General features: G+C 38.5%; 1 protein-coding gene across 4 annotated transcripts in view; it reads right to left on the bottom strand.

Moving 5' to 3' along the window:
• MED25 (mediator complex subunit 25) overlaps window positions 1–20165 on the bottom strand; it is a 63310-nt gene that overhangs the window by 1855 nt on the left and 41290 nt on the right. For 3 of the 4 annotated variants that reach the window (XM_053690806.1, XM_053690808.1, XM_053690810.1), the window contains 5 exons: window positions 12001–12189; window positions 4517–4624; window positions 4321–4404; window positions 2880–3056; window positions 564–771 (listed from right to left, as the gene is read on the bottom strand). In XM_053690806.1, coding sequence (XP_053546781.1) covers window positions 564–771; window positions 2880–3056; window positions 4321–4404; window positions 4517–4624; window positions 12001–12189 — 766 coding nt within the window. The remainder of the gene's footprint in view (window positions 1–563; window positions 772–2879; window positions 3057–4320; window positions 4405–4516; window positions 4625–12000; window positions 12190–20165) is intronic. The other variant, XM_053690809.1, reaches the window with a different exon arrangement.

The raw sequence follows: 20165 nt of genomic DNA, 5'->3' as shown, positions 1-20165 counted from the left end.
GTGAGCCCCCATTCAAACTTGATGCCTTCTTAGAGACCCAGCAGTTGTTCGTATTTGTCACAAATTATTGACGATACAATAAATGTTCTCTTAGCAGGCATGTATGTTGAATGTACATGCATAAGGCTTATGTACATATGTTCCTTGCACTATTACTAAAATAGGGTGTATTGCACTATGCTTCCATTGAAAATTGATATGATTTGCATTTAATTTTAAAGTTTTATGTCCCTTTAATGTAGGCAGATCAAAAAATAGGACTTAGGTTAACTATTTGGACTTTACAAGGTTTTCATTTCACTTTGTGTAAATTATTAAATGAGAGATTAAACAATATTACAGTAAGAATGACTGAAGAATATGTATATTCTGTCTCCCATTGCAAGATCCCTATTAAATTTACTGTTTTCATCAATGAAATGCTCTGAACTGGAGTTAAACTTGTTATATTTGTAAACATTCTAGCAAACAAAAATATCAAAGCTCTGTTATAAAAAAAAAAATACTACTACTCAGTATTATACATTTCTTATATATATTGACTCATTAAGTTTCCTGCTCACCTGGCATAGCTGCTCGCTGTGTCATTTGATTGCCCCACTGCTGTGCAGGGGCCTGATGCATAAGAGACTGCCCTGGCATCTGAAGCTGTTGCTGGCCTGGAGCTTGATGCTGCATTGATTGCCCCATTGCTTGGTGCGGTAACATTCCCTGAGCAGTCTGCTGCATATGATGCAAAGCTTGTTGAGGCTGTGAAACAGTGGCCTGAGGCTGAAAGGCAGAATGTGTAGTAGTTAATACAGTATATGACATGATCATTTGTATGCAACCAGTGTTGTCAGAGGTGTCACTTCTGAAACAAGCTGCTACTTATTTTATCATTAACTGAAAGTAAAAATATTACATTTGTTACTGACCATTTTGCATATATTTTACAATGAAAGAAAATACTAATATCCATATTAGCATCCTAAGCATTTTGGGTGGGTTAAAGGGACATTGTACACTAGATTTTTCTTTGTATAAATGTTTTGTAGATGATCCATTTATATAGCCTATCTGGGAGTGTTTTTCTAACAGTGTATAATGTTGCTTATTTTTTTTTTAAATATTGTGCTTCTTTTCAGACTCCTAACCAAGCCCCAAAGTATCAGATGTACACCCAAGTATACGGATTCCTGCCGCTATTGTTTGTGTAATCTGTCTTTTCATATGCAGGGAAGGGGGAGTGTCTGCTTTCCCAGCCCCTTTTATTGGGTGTCCCAGCCTAACTTCATCAACATTGCTAAACTGGGAGATTCTAAGTTTTAAAAATAATACACTGAGGTTCCCATTTTTAGGCTAAATAATGTAGGAGAGAATAACCAGCAACTTTTAATCCCACTGTTACCCTGTTCCTGGCCGCCTCCGTGTTAAAGACATTTTTCCTATTTTGACGGGTATATGGTACAGCCAATAGGGGATGCACCATATGCCCTATGTATTTTCTCATCGCTGCACTCCCGTGCCGCAGCGGTGGGAGTTCTCAGTTAGTATTCCAAGCTGCTCAGACAGCTGCCAGTACCCAATATGGCAGCAAATGGGTAGAGTGGGGAGGGTTAAAGAGCTGTTTGGGGAGGGGGGTATCCGACACTGAAGAATGAATATATATATATATATATATATATATATATATATATATATATATATATATATATATATATATATATAAAAGCCTTTTATTTTAGTACTGGCAGACTTTTTGCCAATACTTAAGATGGCGGTGACATTTGTGGGGTGGGGGAGGGAAGAGAGCTGTTTGAGAGGGATCAGTGGGTGGGATGTGTCAGGTGGGAGACTGATCTCTACACAAAAGCTAAAATTAACCCTACAAGCTACCCAATTAACCCCTTCACTGCTGGGCATAATACAAGTGTGGTGCGCAGCAGCATTTAGTGGCTTACTAATTACCAAAAAGTAATGCCAAAGCCATAAATATCTGCTATTTCTGAACAAAGGGGATCCCAGAGAAGCATTTACAACTATTTGTGCCATAATTGCACAAGCGGTTTGTAAATAATTTCAGTGAGAAAGCTAAAGTTAGCGAAAAAGTTAACAATTTTTTTTTATTATTTGATCGCATTTGGCGGTGAAATGGTGGCATGAAATATACCAAAATAGGCCTAGATCAATACTTTGGGTTGTCTACTAAAAAAAATATATACATGTGAAGGGTTATTCAGGGATTCCCGACAGATATCAGTGTTCCAATGTAACTATTGCTAATTTTGGGGGGAAAAAATGGTTTGGAAATTGCAGTGCAACTTGTACTTATTGCCCTATAACTTGCAAAAAAGCAAAGAACATGTAAACATTGGGTATTTCTAAACTCGACAAAATTTAGAAACTATTTAGCATGGTTGTTTTTTGCTGGTTGCAGATGTGTAACAGATTTTGGGGGTCAAAGTTAGAAAAAGTGTGTTTTTTTCCATCATATTTTTTTTTTTTTTTTATATATAGTAAATTATAAGAGATGAAAAAATTAATGGTATCTTTAGAAAGTCCATTTAATGGCGAGAAAACGAAATATAATATGTGTGGGTACAGTAAATGAGTAAGAGGAAAATTACAGCTAAACACAAACACCGCAGAAATGTAAAAATAGCCCTGGTCCTTAAGGGTAAGAAAATTGAAAAATGGTCTGGTCAATAAGGGGTTACAATTGTATATTCTATTTGAATCAAACAAAAAAATTGTGGTTTTATGTCCCTTTAAAAAGCAGTTCCAATCTCACATTATGGAAGTGCCAAACCCCAGCACACATACACATTGAATTGTAAACTACAGCGATCTATAGGTGCAGAAAAAGAAATTCTAAAGTGGAGCCCAGAAGCACTCACTGGCTGCTGACTGAGGAGGAGGGTACGAAGCTGTGGGTTAGCGCCAGGATTCTGCGGTCTTAACATATTCCCTTGCTGCGGGTTCTGTGGCTGGACAGGTGCCTGGACAGAAGGTTGTGTTGCTTGTGGTGGTGGTTGTGACGTGGCTTGCTGAGGCTGCTGCACTCGGATGTGTAACTGAGAAGAAACAAGTGTCATTAACATGTCATGAACAACAGGCTTAAGCTCTTCTGGTCTGTGGCTCACAAATTACATTTTGTAAACACATATTTCAGTCACACAGCACAGTTTTTTTTTTATATTGATATAATAATGTTATAGTCACAGTATCTCAAGAGGACATGCACTGTGTAATTCTACCTAACAGAATGACGGTGACAATGATTTCTTAAGATGAAGCCTGATCAAACAGCCTTTTAATAGCTGAGAAACGCGTTGCTTGTTTAACTATTTTAAATAAATGTAAGTTTTATCTTACAACGTGCTATTTGCCAATCATTGCTTATCTCCTGTTTGGAGAGAAATCTGCAGAAGATATCCTATCCTGTTGCCGACACATCACGTAAGGCCAGCCTGCTGGGTGACAGAGATTCCAGCCTGCTTTGTTTGCACCATCTCAAAAGGGTGCTATTTTACACGTGAGTGCATTTTGACATCTTGTACCCATAGCACTGCATCATCAGTGAGGTGCAAATATCATATCTTCTTAGGCACACTGGACAAGGTATTCCCTTCTGGTTGCTCCCATCACACTTAAAGTGATTACCAAAGGACACGATCAACATAAAAAACATAGAATCTCTTAAACAGGAATAAAACAACAGAAAGGACACACTCACCAAGTTGCCTGCTTGAACTCCTCTCTGATGTTTTTACTAATATGCAGATAAGTCATTAGCAGAATAAATGCTAATGCATATCTAATATATATAGTCATTTTCGTACAAAAAAGATGAAATAATAATCTCAATTTGAATAACAGAATAATGTATGTGGGATTTTACATTATACTCTTTAAAATAGTATTATTGATGCTATAACAAGGGAGAATACAATATAGATGGGCTATTTATCTTTTGTGCCACTTTAACACTAATAATGGCAAAGAGTGATCTTATTACTGAATTACAGAGAGCAAAATGAATACAAGTTTATACCAGCCATTTTTTCTCAGTTTATTTCTCACAATCTGCATGTCTTTATGTGACACAGCCCTACTACTCTGTGGCACAATGTGTGCGTGGGTTATAAGCACAAACTGCACAGCGATGGATTTGTGTATCACCATGCAAACAGCGCTCTACAATAATACATATATAAATGCATACATAATAGAACATAGTAAAATGAAATGCCCCCTAAATAACCTACTTTGCACTTGGGTTGTCAGATTTATGTAAAATGTATGAATTACTAGAAAATAAAGTGTACATAAACCTACCAGATTCTGTGATCTCTGTTGTTCATCCATCATTGTAACCTGATTAACTGAAGGCATTCCAGGAGCCACTTGTTGACCTGACATCTACAGAAATAGTTATGTCATTAGAAAATAATCTAGCATTGGTTTAACAAAAATAAATAATATTCAACTCATGACACCAATACGTTATGCAGCTGTTCCCTGACAAATATACCTGTTGTTGCACTGTTTGTGCCACTGGCAGTGGGCCAGTCTGTTTAGGTAAGAAGGCTTGAGGGTTGGACTGCACAGACCCAGTGCCCATGGCTTGAGCTGTTCCCATCTAAAGAAGAGAAAAAGGATACCAGCCATAAATATAGAAGCAGCATTTCTGTACTGTACACAATGCTGTGTAAAAGATCTCTTGGCTTAAAAAGAACCGACTTTTTATATGAAGGAAACCAGAAGACTGAATTGCATTTACTGAAATTTCATTATCTTGGCTCAGTTTCAAGTGTTTAGAGTCTTGATGTCCAGAGCTAGATGAAAAAGGATAAAAAGCCTTATGGAGAGGAGGGTCTAATGAAGTCAAGTAGCCAGTTGGGGAGAATAAATAAGGTGAAATGTATTTTGTACCCAAGGAAACAAAATGTTGGACTATTTGGTCAACACAGAGCTTGGAATAGCCAGCTACTTACTGGAAAGCTAGAAGAGGGTAGACAAAGCCAACTTTCTCTGGCCTTGGGGTCATCTTAAGGAGAGACCAAGATCAATTACAGCTTCCATAAGGAGTATGGTGAAGATAAAAGTTTGGCAAACAAAGCTCTGCCATGGATCTAAAAAAAGGTAACAGATGAAGCTTCTGTTTCTTATTCCAGGGGAAAAAACAAAACAAACGGTCATCAACTTTGAGGCACTGTCCTCTGTACCTGTATTTAGCAATAGTTCTCCCCTTGCTTGAACTGCAGATGCCAATGCTATAACTCTTAAGAGCAATAATACATCCATTGTAGAATAACAGAAAAATATTGGTTGAATGTAATCAGAATAAAATAAAACTGCCAGAGTTTACCCATAACAAGTTCTAGTCAGAAAAGTCCCTGGTTTTAACTTTTCATCCTTAATAAGATCTGAGTTAACTGGAAAAATACTACTTCTTAGCAGTGGTCAAAATGTTTCTACCAATGGTATTAAGATCCTGAATGTCAGTCTGCGCCAAGGTAAGAAGGATAAACTTAATAATAGTCTTGGCTAAAAAGAGGTGGGGTATTACCTAATTGGACAGCCATGGAAGGATGAATCTGTGGACCATCCATCAATTGAATAAGATCAATAATAACTATGTCGCCTATAGGGAACAAATGTGAGGATCCTCAAGAGTGAGTGACAACACCAAGGGTTTCATTTTGTGGACAGCTGGGTAGTTTTACCTATCAGGAGGCAGCTTAGATCTACATAAATCACAAAATAGATTCTTATTTTTCATAGTAGATGTCTTAGGTTTACTATAGTCCTCCTGTGCAGACAAAGGCTCCAGATGTGATTAAACCCCTTCCAAGGATGGAGTTGAATACATCACTGTGCATGAAGCAAATCAGTTCAAATACAGTATAAGAAAGCAACAGCAATAAGTGACAGGGGAAAGTGGGGTGCTGATGCTATGAGCATGTAGCACTGTCCTGAATGTCTCTCCCTCACTGTGAAGTCACTGCAAGAGAAGACTGGAAACTTCAGTGAAGTGCTGCAATAAAGAATGGAACTGTTTTAGATTCTGTGTGGAAGTCTGAACCTGTACTGGATCTGTGCAAGATGAGGGGGGAGAAGAAAAAAAAAACTGCTACAGGTGGAACATGGGAGGATTTAGACCACCCTGGGAGGATAGTATACCTTTAAGGTATGCTAGCAGTGCAGAGCAGAAATAAATCCTTTAGAAGCCAGAGATTACACAAGAGCATAAGGGTAGGCTCAGGAGCAGTGACACTTTGCACTATCCTATGGAAACCACAAGCAGAAAGAAGAGCCAGCGATGACACTTGCCATTTTGTGGTGGAATAAGGCAAAGGGCAGGATGTAGGTGAAAGAAAGGCGCTGAGGTTGAAACTGCGTCGCTTTTGTTGTCTTGATCATAACTTCCCTTTAACACAGAAGTAACAAAGTGCAAATTGAAACGTTAATGAAACACTCTTTTGGTTGAACAGAATCAGCTCGAGAGCTGTGTGTGAACCCTGTATCAGATGTAAATTTCCCAAATTAAAACTAAAAATACATTTTACAATTTTGTTTAAAGAGAAGTAACATCCATTATGGGGGTGGGAGGTTTTATAAATGTCATCACAGAGGACCCTACTGCCTAAGAGTTTGAAAACCCCTGCAACTAGTAGTTGAAAATGTGGAAGTGTGAACAGCACTATATATTGCAATAAAATGTTAGCAGCATGTTAAATATAAAAACCACCCGTCCCCACGCCTCTGCTACGAAAGCTACAGACCCTCTTTAACACCTACACCTGGCACCATAAGAGACCCCGGGTGGCGGCCCACATCCTCCAGGCTCCCATTGAAAGGGGTGGCGTGGGCCTACCAAACGTAAGGAAGTACCACGAAGCCGCAATGATCACCCATGCTTCCGCATGGGGCGGTGGTCTTCCTGTAACCAGATGGAAAGAGCTGGAACAAGCTTTGCTCCCGGCTTTTGTGGACCTAGAAGACCTCCTCTGGCTGCCCCCACACTGGCAGTCTAAAATCACCATCTCCAATGGCATTGTAAAAGGGTGCCAAGATAGATGGCTGAAACTCAGGCATAGCAGACTTATTGCCCCTCACCCCTCACCGGTACACTCCATAAGAGGGCTCCTCTATGGACTACCTGAGGCCCACACTACTTCGTGGCCTACCACGGGCATCGATACCCTACAAGATTTCTACGAAAATAAAAATCTAAAATCTCACTCCGCCATGCTAACTTTGCCTTCACTGGCCCCAAGGTTCCATTTTGACCTAATGCGACTCCGATCTCTAATGAAATCCTGGGGCTTTTTGGAGGATCAACTCTGCAATCTTTCCCCGTGGGAGTCACGTTGGAAAGCAAACCTCCAACTTTATAAACCTCTTTCTGCACACTACAAATGTTTGATTGAAGATGATATCCCATCTAAATCAATACATATGGAAACCGGGGAAAGTGAACTACAGCAAGTACACCCCCTAGAAAAGTGGGACATAGCAATCAGCCATACTAAAAAAGCTACTCACTGTGTTACTCTCTATGAGTTACACTTCAAAATTATCACGAGATGGCACCTGGTCTTCACCAAGCTCCAAAAACTGTACCCTGACCATTCCCCCATGTGTTGGAGGGAATGCGGAGAAAAAGGCACCCCACTCCACACTTGGTGGGCTTGTCCGAAACTTGTAGGCTTATGGGATAGGGTGGTGACACTATGCAGGGATCTGGGCCTGGTGGACGCACTTCCCCCTGCACTTGCAATACTTCACTTGGGAGTAGACTCGGTCCCCAGATACAAACAAAACTTACTCATAAACATCCTCGTCTCCACAAAACTACAAATAGCCAGGAATTGGAAGAAACACCAACCCCCCAGATTGCAAGGAGTAATTGACTGTGTTAACCACATTCAAAACATGGAGAATTATGTATACAGGGAACGCAGACAACTGACAGACTTCTGCTTAATATGGGAACCATGGGACTCTTACTGGACTTGTAAACCCAAATAAACTAATTGACCCCTGACTAAATAGAGTCAACTTAACCGACTGATCTTCCCCTCCCCCAATCCCTAGATGTATACAGAATTCCAATGAATTTCCAGCAAACCCCCCTAGCGTCCCCTCAGAGGGAAACCGGGCGTGGGAAAGGGGAGAGCCCTCAGATGGAAAAAACACACGGGCTCTCTTACATCCCACGTATCTCCTAACGAGCCACGGGAACCTATGCTTCCTGCGACCTACTGAAGTCTATGGTGCTTGAGTATTGAGACACCCTAGCGGGCTGACCCGCTGAACTAAAGGCCGCCTCAATCATACTGCTACTATGATTAAGTCTAAAGTTTTGGTAAAGTTAGAAAGCTCTTGAATAACGGCCTCTGTAAAAACAAGGTGATATAGACAATGGAGGTGAGGATACACCTCCAGAACCAAAGACTATGTATTCATATGATGTTGTTGTAAGGTTATGTTTTCAAATGTAATGCATAAGTTGTTTGTGACTTTGACTACCTCAATAAAAATTACTATTTAAAAAAAATAAAAAAAATAATAATATCAAAACCAAAAATGGCGATGGGAAAGAAGAAGAACTTCAAAGTCAAAATACTTCTCTAAATTAAAAAAAAAATAACTCTCCAAGTAGATATCTAATGTTAAACCCATCTGTCTGGAATTATCATGTACAGAAATTATGTTAGAAGTACAATTCATTGTCTGGTTATAGTGGCTAACCCAAGAAGCACTCACCAATCAAAAAAATACCAAAGTCATACAAATCAGACCAGGCAGGAGGAATAAGGGTGAGTGTTACTAGGGTGTGCCAAGACATTAACCTCTTGATGCCGTTAGGGTGGCATGGAACGTCCTAACATTTGCAGCTTCATGCTCCCTCCTGCTTAGAGAAAATAGAAAATCCAACTGGGGGACGTGCCTAGCATTATAGGTAGTCCCCCATAATCCAAGTCGATGGAGTCACATGATCACAGCGACGATCATGAGATTTTCAGTTTCCTTTTAATGTTCCTTTTAATGTTTACTTCCTATCTTGCACACTTGCCCCCTGAAGGGGTTAATATTTCTCACATTTTCAGGTGCTCCAGGTACCTAATGCACTTTGTTAACAGACTGAAATTATGCTGGTTTGCCGACACCATCAATAGACCCTAAAACTGCATGCAACTACAAAGCCTCATACAACAGTGTAGATAGACTTACCTTGCTGGCAGATGGGTAATGCTATAAGGCAACAGGCTGAGCATGATGCAATATTAACTATAGGACACTACTAAGAAAAAGATCACACTTTAGTCAAAATGGAACTTAAAGGGAAACTAAACCCACACTTTTTCTTTCATGATTCAGATAGAGCATGCAATTTTAACTCCATGACCCAATAGGAAATATATTGTAAAGAAAAAATAAATTAAAAAGCGCTAGAGTAAATCACTCCTAAGCCTCTTCTCCAAACTATCTCCTTCCTAGATAGTAGCGCGTATAGAAGAGAAAACAGATGGGGGACAAGAAGAGGCGCTAAAAAGAAGCACTAGAAGTTAATGATCTATAGAGGGATGTATAGCGGATGTTGCAATAGGTTTCTCCATTCAGTATTATGGTCCTTATTAGAATCAATCTAATATAGAAAATGAGTGTAGAAAACTAGAGAGTAATATACTACAACAATTTATTATGTAAAAAAATTCCACAGTATAGATACACAGTACTTCTTCATTGTTATTACTGGCATCCGACACCTTGTTATTACTGGCACCTATCAAACATAAGCATTGCTGGAGTTAAGAAGACATTGTTACATTTATAACTAAGGGGATATTGCTATTATTGCAGTTAAAGAGACACTACCACTATTTTAAAAGGAAAAGTGATTACTACATTCACCAATATTGAGTAATTGCCGCAATTTAACTGTTTGAGTGTGGACTTTAACACGCTAGAAATAGCAATCTCCAAAAGTCTACATACAGCCCGAAACGCACATTAATAGGAGATATTTTATGAAATTCTTTTGCAATTTTGTATGTTTACCCCTGCTTAGCTCCAGTAGAAGCTACTTTTTAGTGTTGCAACACTTAGTTTTTTTTTTATTAGTTTTTATGTTTTATTCTTTTGAAGAAGTAAATTGTACTGTGCATCTATACTGTGGAATTTTTTTACATAATAAATTACTGTAGAATATTACTCTCTAGTTTTGTACACTAATTTTCTATATTAGATTGATTCTAATAAGGACCATAATACTGAATGGTAACTGAAGTAAAGAATAGGCTAAGAGAAACCTGTTGCAACATCCCCTATACATCCCTCTATAGGTCATTAACTTCTAGTGTTTCTTTTTAGCGCCTCTTCTCCCTCATCTGTTTTCTGTTCCAATAGGAAATATATACACGTCATGTGGTATGAAGCCCATCGTACTGCATACGTATATATACACACACACACACACACACGTTACAGCTGCAGGAAGCTCCAGCAGTCTCGGCTGTCACTTACTGAGCTGCAGACATCTGTCTGCATATTGAAATGGAGCACGATTGGTGCTCCAGTTCCATATGAAGGCAGATGACAGATCGTTAAAGACTGACACTATGTCTGTCACTGTTTGTAACGATCATCTGCTGGTGCCGGTGGGGGGAGTGGGAGGCAGATGGTTAGTGGGATGGGCCCTACACTGCAGAAAGGAAAATTGAAGGGAGGGATGGGGAGCTACAGTACAGAAAAAAATGTGGAACAGGGGGTGGGCTATTGGGGGGGGATCAGGGAGATGGGAGGATTGAGGAAGACCACTTCACTGTAGAAAACAAAAATATATATAAAAAAAAAAAACTAAACTGCATACTGGCAGACTGCCTGCCAGTACCTAACATGGTGGGGATGAGTGTGGATGGGGAAGGGGGAAGAGAGCTGTTTGGGAGAGATCAGGGGGGTGGGAGATGCCAGGTGGGAGGGTAATCTCTACACTGCAGCTAAAATTAACCTTACAAGCTACCTGATTAACCCCTTCACTGACGAGAATAGAAGTGCAGTGCGCAGCTGTAAATAGCGGCATTCTAATTACCAAACACCAATGGCAAAGCCATGTATTTCTAAACAAAGGGAATCCCAGAGAAGCTTTTACAATAATTTGTGTTATGATTGCACAAGCGGTATGTAAATAATTTCAGTGTTAAACCCAAAGTTTGTAAAAAAAAAGTTAACAATTTTTTTCATATGATCGCATTTGGCGGTAAAATGGTGGCATTAAATATACCAAAATGGTTCTAGATCAATACCTCTTTTCATTGGCTTTTAGCTAGCTCCCAGCAGTGCATTACGGCTTCTTCAACAAAGAATACCAAGAGAATGAAGCAAATTAGATAATAGAACTGAAATGGAAAGTTGTTTAAAATTGTATGTCCTATGTGAATCATGAAAGAACATTTTTGGGTTTCATGTCCCTTAAAATTTACTGGGTAGAGCATAAAAGTTTAAACAACTTTCTAATTTACTTCTATTATCAATTTCGCTTAGTTCTCTTGGTATATTTTGTAAATACCAATCCTATATGAGCTCAGGGCGGAGTGTGCACGTGTCGTTATCCATTTGGCAGTAGTGTTTGCAACATTGTTTATGACAGCGTTATATAATGTTGCAAATACTGCTGCCATAGACTGCTAAAGACACGTGCACACTCCTGAGCTCCTATCAGCTTTTCTAGGTTTATGCGTCAAATGATAACAAGAGCCCCAAACAAATTTGATAAAAGTAAATTAGAAAATTGCAAGCTCTGTCTGAATCATGCATGTTTAATTTTGACTTTATTGTCCCTTTAAAAAAAAAAAACTAAAAAACTAATTAGAGTAAAATGTAAACCATATTATTTGTGAACTCAAGAATTACAAAGCAATGGGGATTGGGGAACAGGGTTACTGCTATTATCCAGAAGAATATAGATAAGCACAAAGCTGAATTAATAATAATTAAAATAAGTCTTACATTCCGGTGCTGGTCAATTTTCTGCATCTGCACCTGCTTGTGATTGGTGATCACCTGTCGAATGCCATTGACAAAGCCACTCTGGTCATAAGGGATTAGTCCCATAAATATTTTCTTCTTGGAGGAATACAGAAGCATGAGAACTCTGACCTCACATGGAGTCGTATGAGGAAAATGCACACAGCCAGCCTACAGGACAGGAAATTAAATGGTTAAAGAATCTTGAGCCTAGCTGTGTATTCTAATGGATAGCACAATAAAGAAACACTTCAGAGAAACTAGTCACTACAGCCAAATATTTTCCAGATGAACTCTGAAATAATGATGTGCCATTTCATTATTTGTTTTATGTTGCCCCCTTTCCGTGCAATTTAGCTCTACAAAATAGGGATCTTCCAATTCTCAGAGCAGGAAATGCACACTACACATTTCTCAAGGCTAACCCGGCTTGATACCTTTCCCCAATTGGCTTTAATAGCTAACAACTGCAAAACAATTGCTTTTATACAAACATAATGACGGTGGCTAGTCTTTTTTTTTATTTTATTCTTTTTATTGGGGGTGAAGCTGAAAAAAAATACATTACATTCCAAAAAGAAAATCCAAATACATCTGTCTCTTATACAGTCAGTATGAGATCACATCTTAAATACTATACAAAAAGACATTTCCGGTTTACATACACTTTACACGTCTTTCCAAATGTTACCAATTAAATTTGCTGGAATATCTTAGCTTCTCCCTCCATTATCATTTTTTTTTCTATTCTTACCTTCTTTAAAGGAACATCTATTTACACACACATACACCTCAAATGAATTAAGCTATTCATTAACCAGATTCTTGAATTTTACTGTTCTGTATTTGTCTCGTTTATCTTACTTTCCCACAGGGATGCTATACGTAGCCCTCCCGTTATATATTGAATCAAACACCGGAATCAACCAAAAGAGATCAGAAAATATTAAAAATAATGCACAGGGAGGGGGCAAGGGGAAGGAGTGAAAAGGGAGGGAGAGAAATTTTTTTTTTTTAAATAGCACTTCCTTTACTTTCTTTCATTGCAAAACTACCGGTAAATTCCTACTAATATCACAACTTTTTTTCTTTTTTTTTTTATTCGTCCCTTACTAGCAGCGTATCCAATTTGAGGGTAATGAGCCATCTAAGACTAATTCTAGAAAGGGTATAGAATCTTTAAATGTGGATAAGATGTGATATTGAACTGCTGTAGGTAATCCATAGATATGACCTGTTTCTCTGCCCCTTTATCCAGTCCTATGGTTTCTATCATAATCTGACCTCTCATGTGATTTACAAATTTATTTAAAGACGGAGAATTTCTGTGCTTCCACATTGTACATATTTCATTTCTTGAGATCAAAATCGCTATATTTATAAATAATCTGGTTCCTATGTTATGTATTGGGTACAAAAAAAAATCATGCTTTGCATCCAATTCTATCGTGTCGCTTACATTTCTATTTATCCAGTATTGGATTTTACTCCAAAATTGCGTGATCTTTGGACAGCTCCAAAAATAATGCAACAGATCCGCGTTTACCCTGTAACATTTAGGGCAGACCGTATAGAGTTGAGACCATTTAGCAATTCTGGCTGGGGTTAGGTAGAAGTTGTTTATGACCTTGTATTGAGACTCTCTTGATTGATTCTATCCGTTGCTTCTAGTGTTCTCCTTACACTATCTGTTATGTCTTTATCTTGCAGTTGTGGAAAGTACTTTACAAATTTTTGTTTGATCTGATTAATATGCGATTCTCCTTCCTGAACCATAATATACTGATACCAAATTGATATTGAACGGATGCCCGCTTTGTATAGTATAATGCCTGGCTCAATGTTTGTCTGTGCCCAATTCTCACCAAACCTTTTTTCATAGTCATTTATAAGATGGCGAACCTGCAAATATGCATAAAAGTGTTTCGATGGCAAATTGTACTCACTTGCCAAGTTTGCAAACGATCTAATTGGCCCTATTTGTGATTCTTTCAGTTGTGATAAATGTATCAGTCCTTTGCTTTTCCATACATAAAATAACTCATTGCTATACCCTGGTAAAAATGCTGGGTTGCCACAGATCGGGAGCTGGCTAGAGATCTGAAAATCTATACCCAATAATTTACAATATTTCTGCCACGCAGACACTATGTTTACGATGGTTATTAGTCTGCAAACATTACTTGGTAATTGTTTATATGGATAGTGTAGAATAGCCTGCAGGTTGAATGGTTTGATTAATTCCGTTTCGTAATAGGTAACTTAATCTGCTTTATTTAGCCAGTCTATCGCAAATTTGACCAAAGAGACTATATTATAATACTTTATATTAGGACACGCAAGACCCCCAAACTGCTTCTCCTGGGCCAACTTACTAAATGCAATGCGTGACGTCCTTTTCCCCCAGATAAAGACAGCACATGCCTTATTATATCTGTCAATTTCCTTTTTCTGCAGTAACAAAGGTAAATTCTGTAATAAAAACAAGAATTTTGGGAATATGATAGATTTTTATAACATTTATGCGTGCAGAAATAGATAATATAAGTTCCATTTTGCAAGATCGTGATGTAAATTTTGAAATATCTTTTTAAAATTAAGCTGATACCATTGTGCAGGGTTCTTACTGATCTTAATTCCTAAATAGTTAATACTTTGCACTTCTTTAAACTTATCTGGATAACTGTTTTTATCTTTTCTAATCCATAAAATTTCTGATTTATTAATATTAATTTTGTACCCAGAAAAGGAACTGAATATTCTTATTATTTCCATAAAACGGGGTATGCTCTGTCTCGTATCTTGGAGAAATATTAGTAGATCGTCAGCATATAATGATATAGATACTTTCTGTTTCCCTATTAAGACTGGTGAAATGTGCTTTCTGAGTTAAATAGCTAACGGTTCCAGTGCAATATCGAAGAGTAGAGGTGATAGGGGGCAGCCCTGGTGTGTTCCTTTACCTAAAATGATGTTCTGTGATAGCTCACCATTGATAAGCAATTGGGATCTAGGTTTGTTATAGACTAACCCGATCAGATCGACCAGGGCGCCTGAAAATCCAAACTTTGTCATCGCATTTATTAGATGGTCCCAAATAATTGAGTCAAAAGCCTTTTCAGCATCAACAGTAACGAATGCTATATCTGCCCCCTGATATTTATTCCCGGCGTCCTGGCCGATCCGATAAAGGTAGTCCACAGTGGTGAGCACTCTGCGCATGTTTCGAACTGAATTCCTTCCTGGGATAAAACCTGCCTGGTCAGGGTGTATGATATCTGTAATTGAGTTTTTCAATCTATCTGCAATGAGGGACATTAAGATTTTATAATCCTGGTTTAGGAGTGAGATCGGGCGGTATGACACGACATTGGTTGGATCCTTCGCTTTTTTATGGATTAACGTTACTACTGAATCGGAGAAATAGATTGACTTCATGTCTTTCTGGACATAATATTGATTATATAATCTAGATAAGAGTGGGAGATATCTCTGCTGACATTATTTTGTAAAATTCTGCCGATAGACCGTCTGGCCCTGGAGCTTTACCAGATTTAGACCTTTTTATAACATCTAGTATTTCCAATTCAGTAATAGGAGCATTAATCTTCTGTAGCGCTTCCTGTGAAATTTGAGGGATGTCCAACCCCAGCCAGAATTGCTCTTTCTGCGTCTCGTTCCCCTCCTCCTTAGCGTAAAGTCTGCTATAATAATCAAAGAATATTTTTCTGATTTCATCTGTATTAGTGGCTAGCTTCTCTCCTGTTCTGATAGCAAGGATTTGATTTGATTTCTTCCTAAATTTGACCAACCTGGCCAGATGTTTTGCAGATATACCCTGGAAACCCTGAAAATTAGCCCTGTTTTTTAATTCTTCCTGTGTTCCAATCTTTTTTAGAAAACATTCCCTTTCCACTCTTGCTTCTTTATATTTGTCCCAAGTGTCCTTATTAGGTGATCTAAGATACTTAGCGTAATTATTTCTGAGTTGGTTTGACAGCTGGGTTTTTCTCGCCTTATTTTTCCTATTCCTTTTAATCATATATGCTTTCACCTCGCCACGGATGACCGCTTTACCCGCTTCCCATAGTACCTCAATTTTATTTGCATACTCCCGATTTTGTGTGTAGTATTCCCTCCATTTTTGTTTTAACCAATTTTCAAATTGTACATTATTAATCATATAGTGAGGAAAACGAAAGGTACTTGCTGTTTTTTTGGAGGGAACACTCAACACAATCCTTAAACTAATAATCGCATGGTCCGATAGGACTATTTCCGAAATCTGTGATTCAATTTTATGTTTCATGGTCTGCTCATCTACTAGAAACATATCTATTCGGGAGAAATTTTTGTGCGCACCCGATTCTCAGGTAAATTCACGGGCGTCAGGATGTTGAATTCGCCACACATCACGTAGTTTTAATATACCGGTGAAGCTCTGCAAATGCTTAGCTTCCCTATAATTAGCCGCTCTCCGGCGAATTTTATATCTGTCCAGGTCTGGGCACAAAGTATTATTAAAGTCCCCAGCTACGATCAGGTTCTGCCCAATATATGGAGATAGAACCTTTTTCAATTTCTCCCAAAACTTAAAATCCCAATTGTTTGGCGCATATATATTACATAAAGTCCATATCTTATCATCTAATTTAACTGCAACAGTATATATCTCCCTCCTGGGTATAATTCCTGTTTAATTATCGTATATGACAGTTCCCTCCCAAGCATTAACGCTACACCTCTCTTTCGTTTCTCACATGGTGTTGCAATTATTTCAGCTATCCAATTTGTTTTCAATTTTTCTAACTCTGCTTTTTTAAGATGAAGTTCTTGAAGGAATATAATATCTGGCTTATGCTTCCTGATTTCCTTAAGAACATTTTTACGCTTGATAGGGGACGTTATTCCGCCTACGTTCCAAGAAATTAATTTTAATGAGCTATTCATTTATTCTCTATTTAGTATGCTGTCTGAATAAAAACACACAAAAAAAAGGGAAATCCCCACTCCCCCCTGCCCCCTCTCACATAAATCTCCACCAAAACCTCCATTGCCATCTCTCTTTACTTAAACAGCTAATTACTTCTGAAAAATTACTCTATACTTCAATATTATTTTCGCTGCAGAACTCTTTTGCGTCCTCAATTGTATTCAGTGCAATGGCACCATCCATGCCCAGCACTGTAATTTTCGCCGGGTATTTCATGGTCTCTTTCAACCCTGCCCTGATTAGGCCCGAGCAGAATGGTGCCATCGCACGCCTCTTTGTTGACGTTTCAATTGAAAAGTCTTGAAATAAGAGAATCTGTTTAGTGTTTATAGTGAGTGTCTGGGCTTTTCTGTAGTTCTGCATGATTTTTACTTTGTCTTGAAAATTTAAGTATTTTATCAGAACCATTCTGGGTCGCACACTGCCATCTTTTAACTGTCTCACTATGCCAACTCTATGTGCCCTCTCGACCTGAAAGCTTCCCTCTATTACTTGTAAGCCTAGTAATTTTGGTAGTGTATGGGCACTAAATGATAAAAGATCCTCAAATTCTCTTGACTCTGGGAGACCAATTACCCGCACATTGCTACGCCTAGACCTGTCCTCCAGATCCTCAATTTTGGCTCTTAAAACTTTAATCTCATCTGAATGTGTATCTAAAACAGCCTCCTGTTTAAAGTGCCTATCTTCTACATTCGAAATTCTGGTTTCTACTTCCACGAGTCTATTAGAAAATTGTTTAATATCATTTGACAGAACTGAGATCTCCGTTTTTATCATTTCAAACTGCGGCAATATCAGATCTGCCAACTGATTTGTAGTTAGTTGTAGTTACAATAGATACCTCTTGTATGTTCTCTTGTGAGGAATTTTGTTTTCTATCCCTCTTTAGAGGCATAGCTGGAGACTTATTTTTAGAATTTGTAATATATTTCTCCATTTATTCTGCTGTTCTGGGCTGATTCCTATTTCCCTCTTTCAATTAAGATAGTCCGTGAAAATAAAACAGTTTCGGGGCGACCTTTCACTTTTAGACAATATTTAGGAATGTAGCCGTTCAGATACAATTAAACCCAGTGTGCAAAGCCTGGCCTGTGCACCCACCTCCTAACAGGATAGCCTAGTATGTTGGAGTATTAGCTATGAGTTTTAAATTCGGCTCTGCTTACCTCTACTGCCAACTACTTTGGGTCTTTGTATTTAAAAGACAAATCAGCAGATGTAAACTGCACCATAGGGCGCCACAGACCCTAACAAGGGGTATCCTTCCGAGAAATACCAAATATCCCGTTCTCTTAGTAATTCAGAGCTATTTTTTCACTTAAGCACAAAATGTGAAGATTTGGAATATCCTACAGCCTTAATTTAGTACAATTTATGGAGACTTAGCAGTTCGGATACAATCTGCAGTATTAACACAAAAATGTGAGAACAAAACAAACCAGATAGATTCTATCAGATTGACACCACCTAGAGAGAGCTAACTATGCATATTTAATCTTTCAAATTAACCTATTGCGCAATGGTTTGTCTGAGGACTCTGCACTTGCCTCTCCTTGCCCTTACCCTTATCTTTATCTTAACCAGTTAATATCTTACAACTTAATACTATGCAAAAAAACTGATATATATATTATTCTCTTAACCAATCAGAGACAATTTTACGGCTTGGCACCATATATGAGGGTTTGATGCATCATACACCCTTTTTTAGTTTAACACAATATGTGAAGACTCAACGTTTCAGATATAATTCACAAAATTAACACAACATGTGAAGACCTGCCACAACGTATACCCTCTTTTTTTTCTTTCTTTTTAGTTTAACACAGTATGTGAAGACTAAGCAATTCAGATAGATTTTACAGAATAGACACAAGCTGAAGATTTTACAAATCAGATAGATTCTACTTTACGGGTTAATATCCAATACAGAATACTTGAACAGGCCACGACAGGAAGCCCCATCACACCCTTGGAAAAAAAAATACACACTTAGATATATAGATTGAGATTTCAACGTATATAGAGCCTTACACATAAAAGAAACTGCCAGGTATAGTATGCAGATTACTCAACATAATACTAGAGTGTCCTGGGAATTCCAAATACCAAGATCGGCTATTCTTAGCCGTGCTTTTCAGTTTTTTTTTTTAAATATCCTCAGTATAAGCTTTCACAGATAAGGAAAAAATATCCAACCACACGTTCAACCCAGGATTCAGGATTCTGTATTCCCTCAGGACTTCATTACTCTTATAGGCGAATTTTGCAGTTTTATTTAAAGATCTCAGCACACTGTTTTGGAGCTTGACTTAGACCAGCGCACCGTAGGGCGTTGTAACAGGTGGTACATATTTAATATTGTACAAAAACAATAATACCCCTGCTGAGGCTTTTCAGAGTCCCATCTGTTAAATTAGGGTGACTTTGCCAGGGGGAGACTGCAACTGTCCAGCTATAAAGTTCAGACTCTTTATCTTGCCCCCTTTTTTTTTTTTTTTTGGAGCTCACCCTGCCAATCCTATGCACTGAATACAGTCTAAGCAATTGCACAGTTTGCTGGATCAAACCATACTCCTCCGTTATATACCAGGTTCCTTGTCGGGTCTTATGAATGTATTAATAATAATTTTTTATCAAAAGGAGGCGCATTATGCAAAAACGGGGCTTCTGTTTCGTTAAGACAAGAGATGTTTATATATGTTTTGCGTATCCCGCTCCAATATCGTTACATTCCTTCCCCTCCGGGGCTTTAAAGTTTGTAAAGATGAATATCGCAACAGGCTTCATATCGCCTGAGCACTCTGGCCCCTACTTTATATAAACACTTGCAGCCAGTAAACGTTGTTTTTATATTATACCCAACACTTTTCCAAGGCCAAGTTTCTACCAGTCAACCATTCCTTAAACAGTTCCTTTGACAGGCACACATTTGTAGAAGGGAAATACTTGCGGTTTCTGTGGGACCGGGCTGGCGTTCTGGGCTTCTGCACGCGACCTCCTCATCTGTTTCTCAGCTTGCTCGGTTCCAGGCAAGACACCTCACGTCTGATTCCGGGCAGAGAGTGATGTTAATGATGGTCACGCACAGCAGCATGATCCACTCACGGCTTTGGGCAACGAAGGCTTTAGCGGTGGTCTTTGTATTTGC

This window comes from Bombina bombina, chromosome 8 (genome assembly GCF_027579735.1).
Source record: "Bombina bombina isolate aBomBom1 chromosome 8, aBomBom1.pri, whole genome shotgun sequence".
Taxonomy (NCBI): Eukaryota; Metazoa; Chordata; class Amphibia; order Anura; family Bombinatoridae; genus Bombina; species Bombina bombina.
The sequence above is the reverse complement of the archived record's forward strand: the minus strand, read 5'-3'. Positions and strand labels throughout refer to the sequence as shown.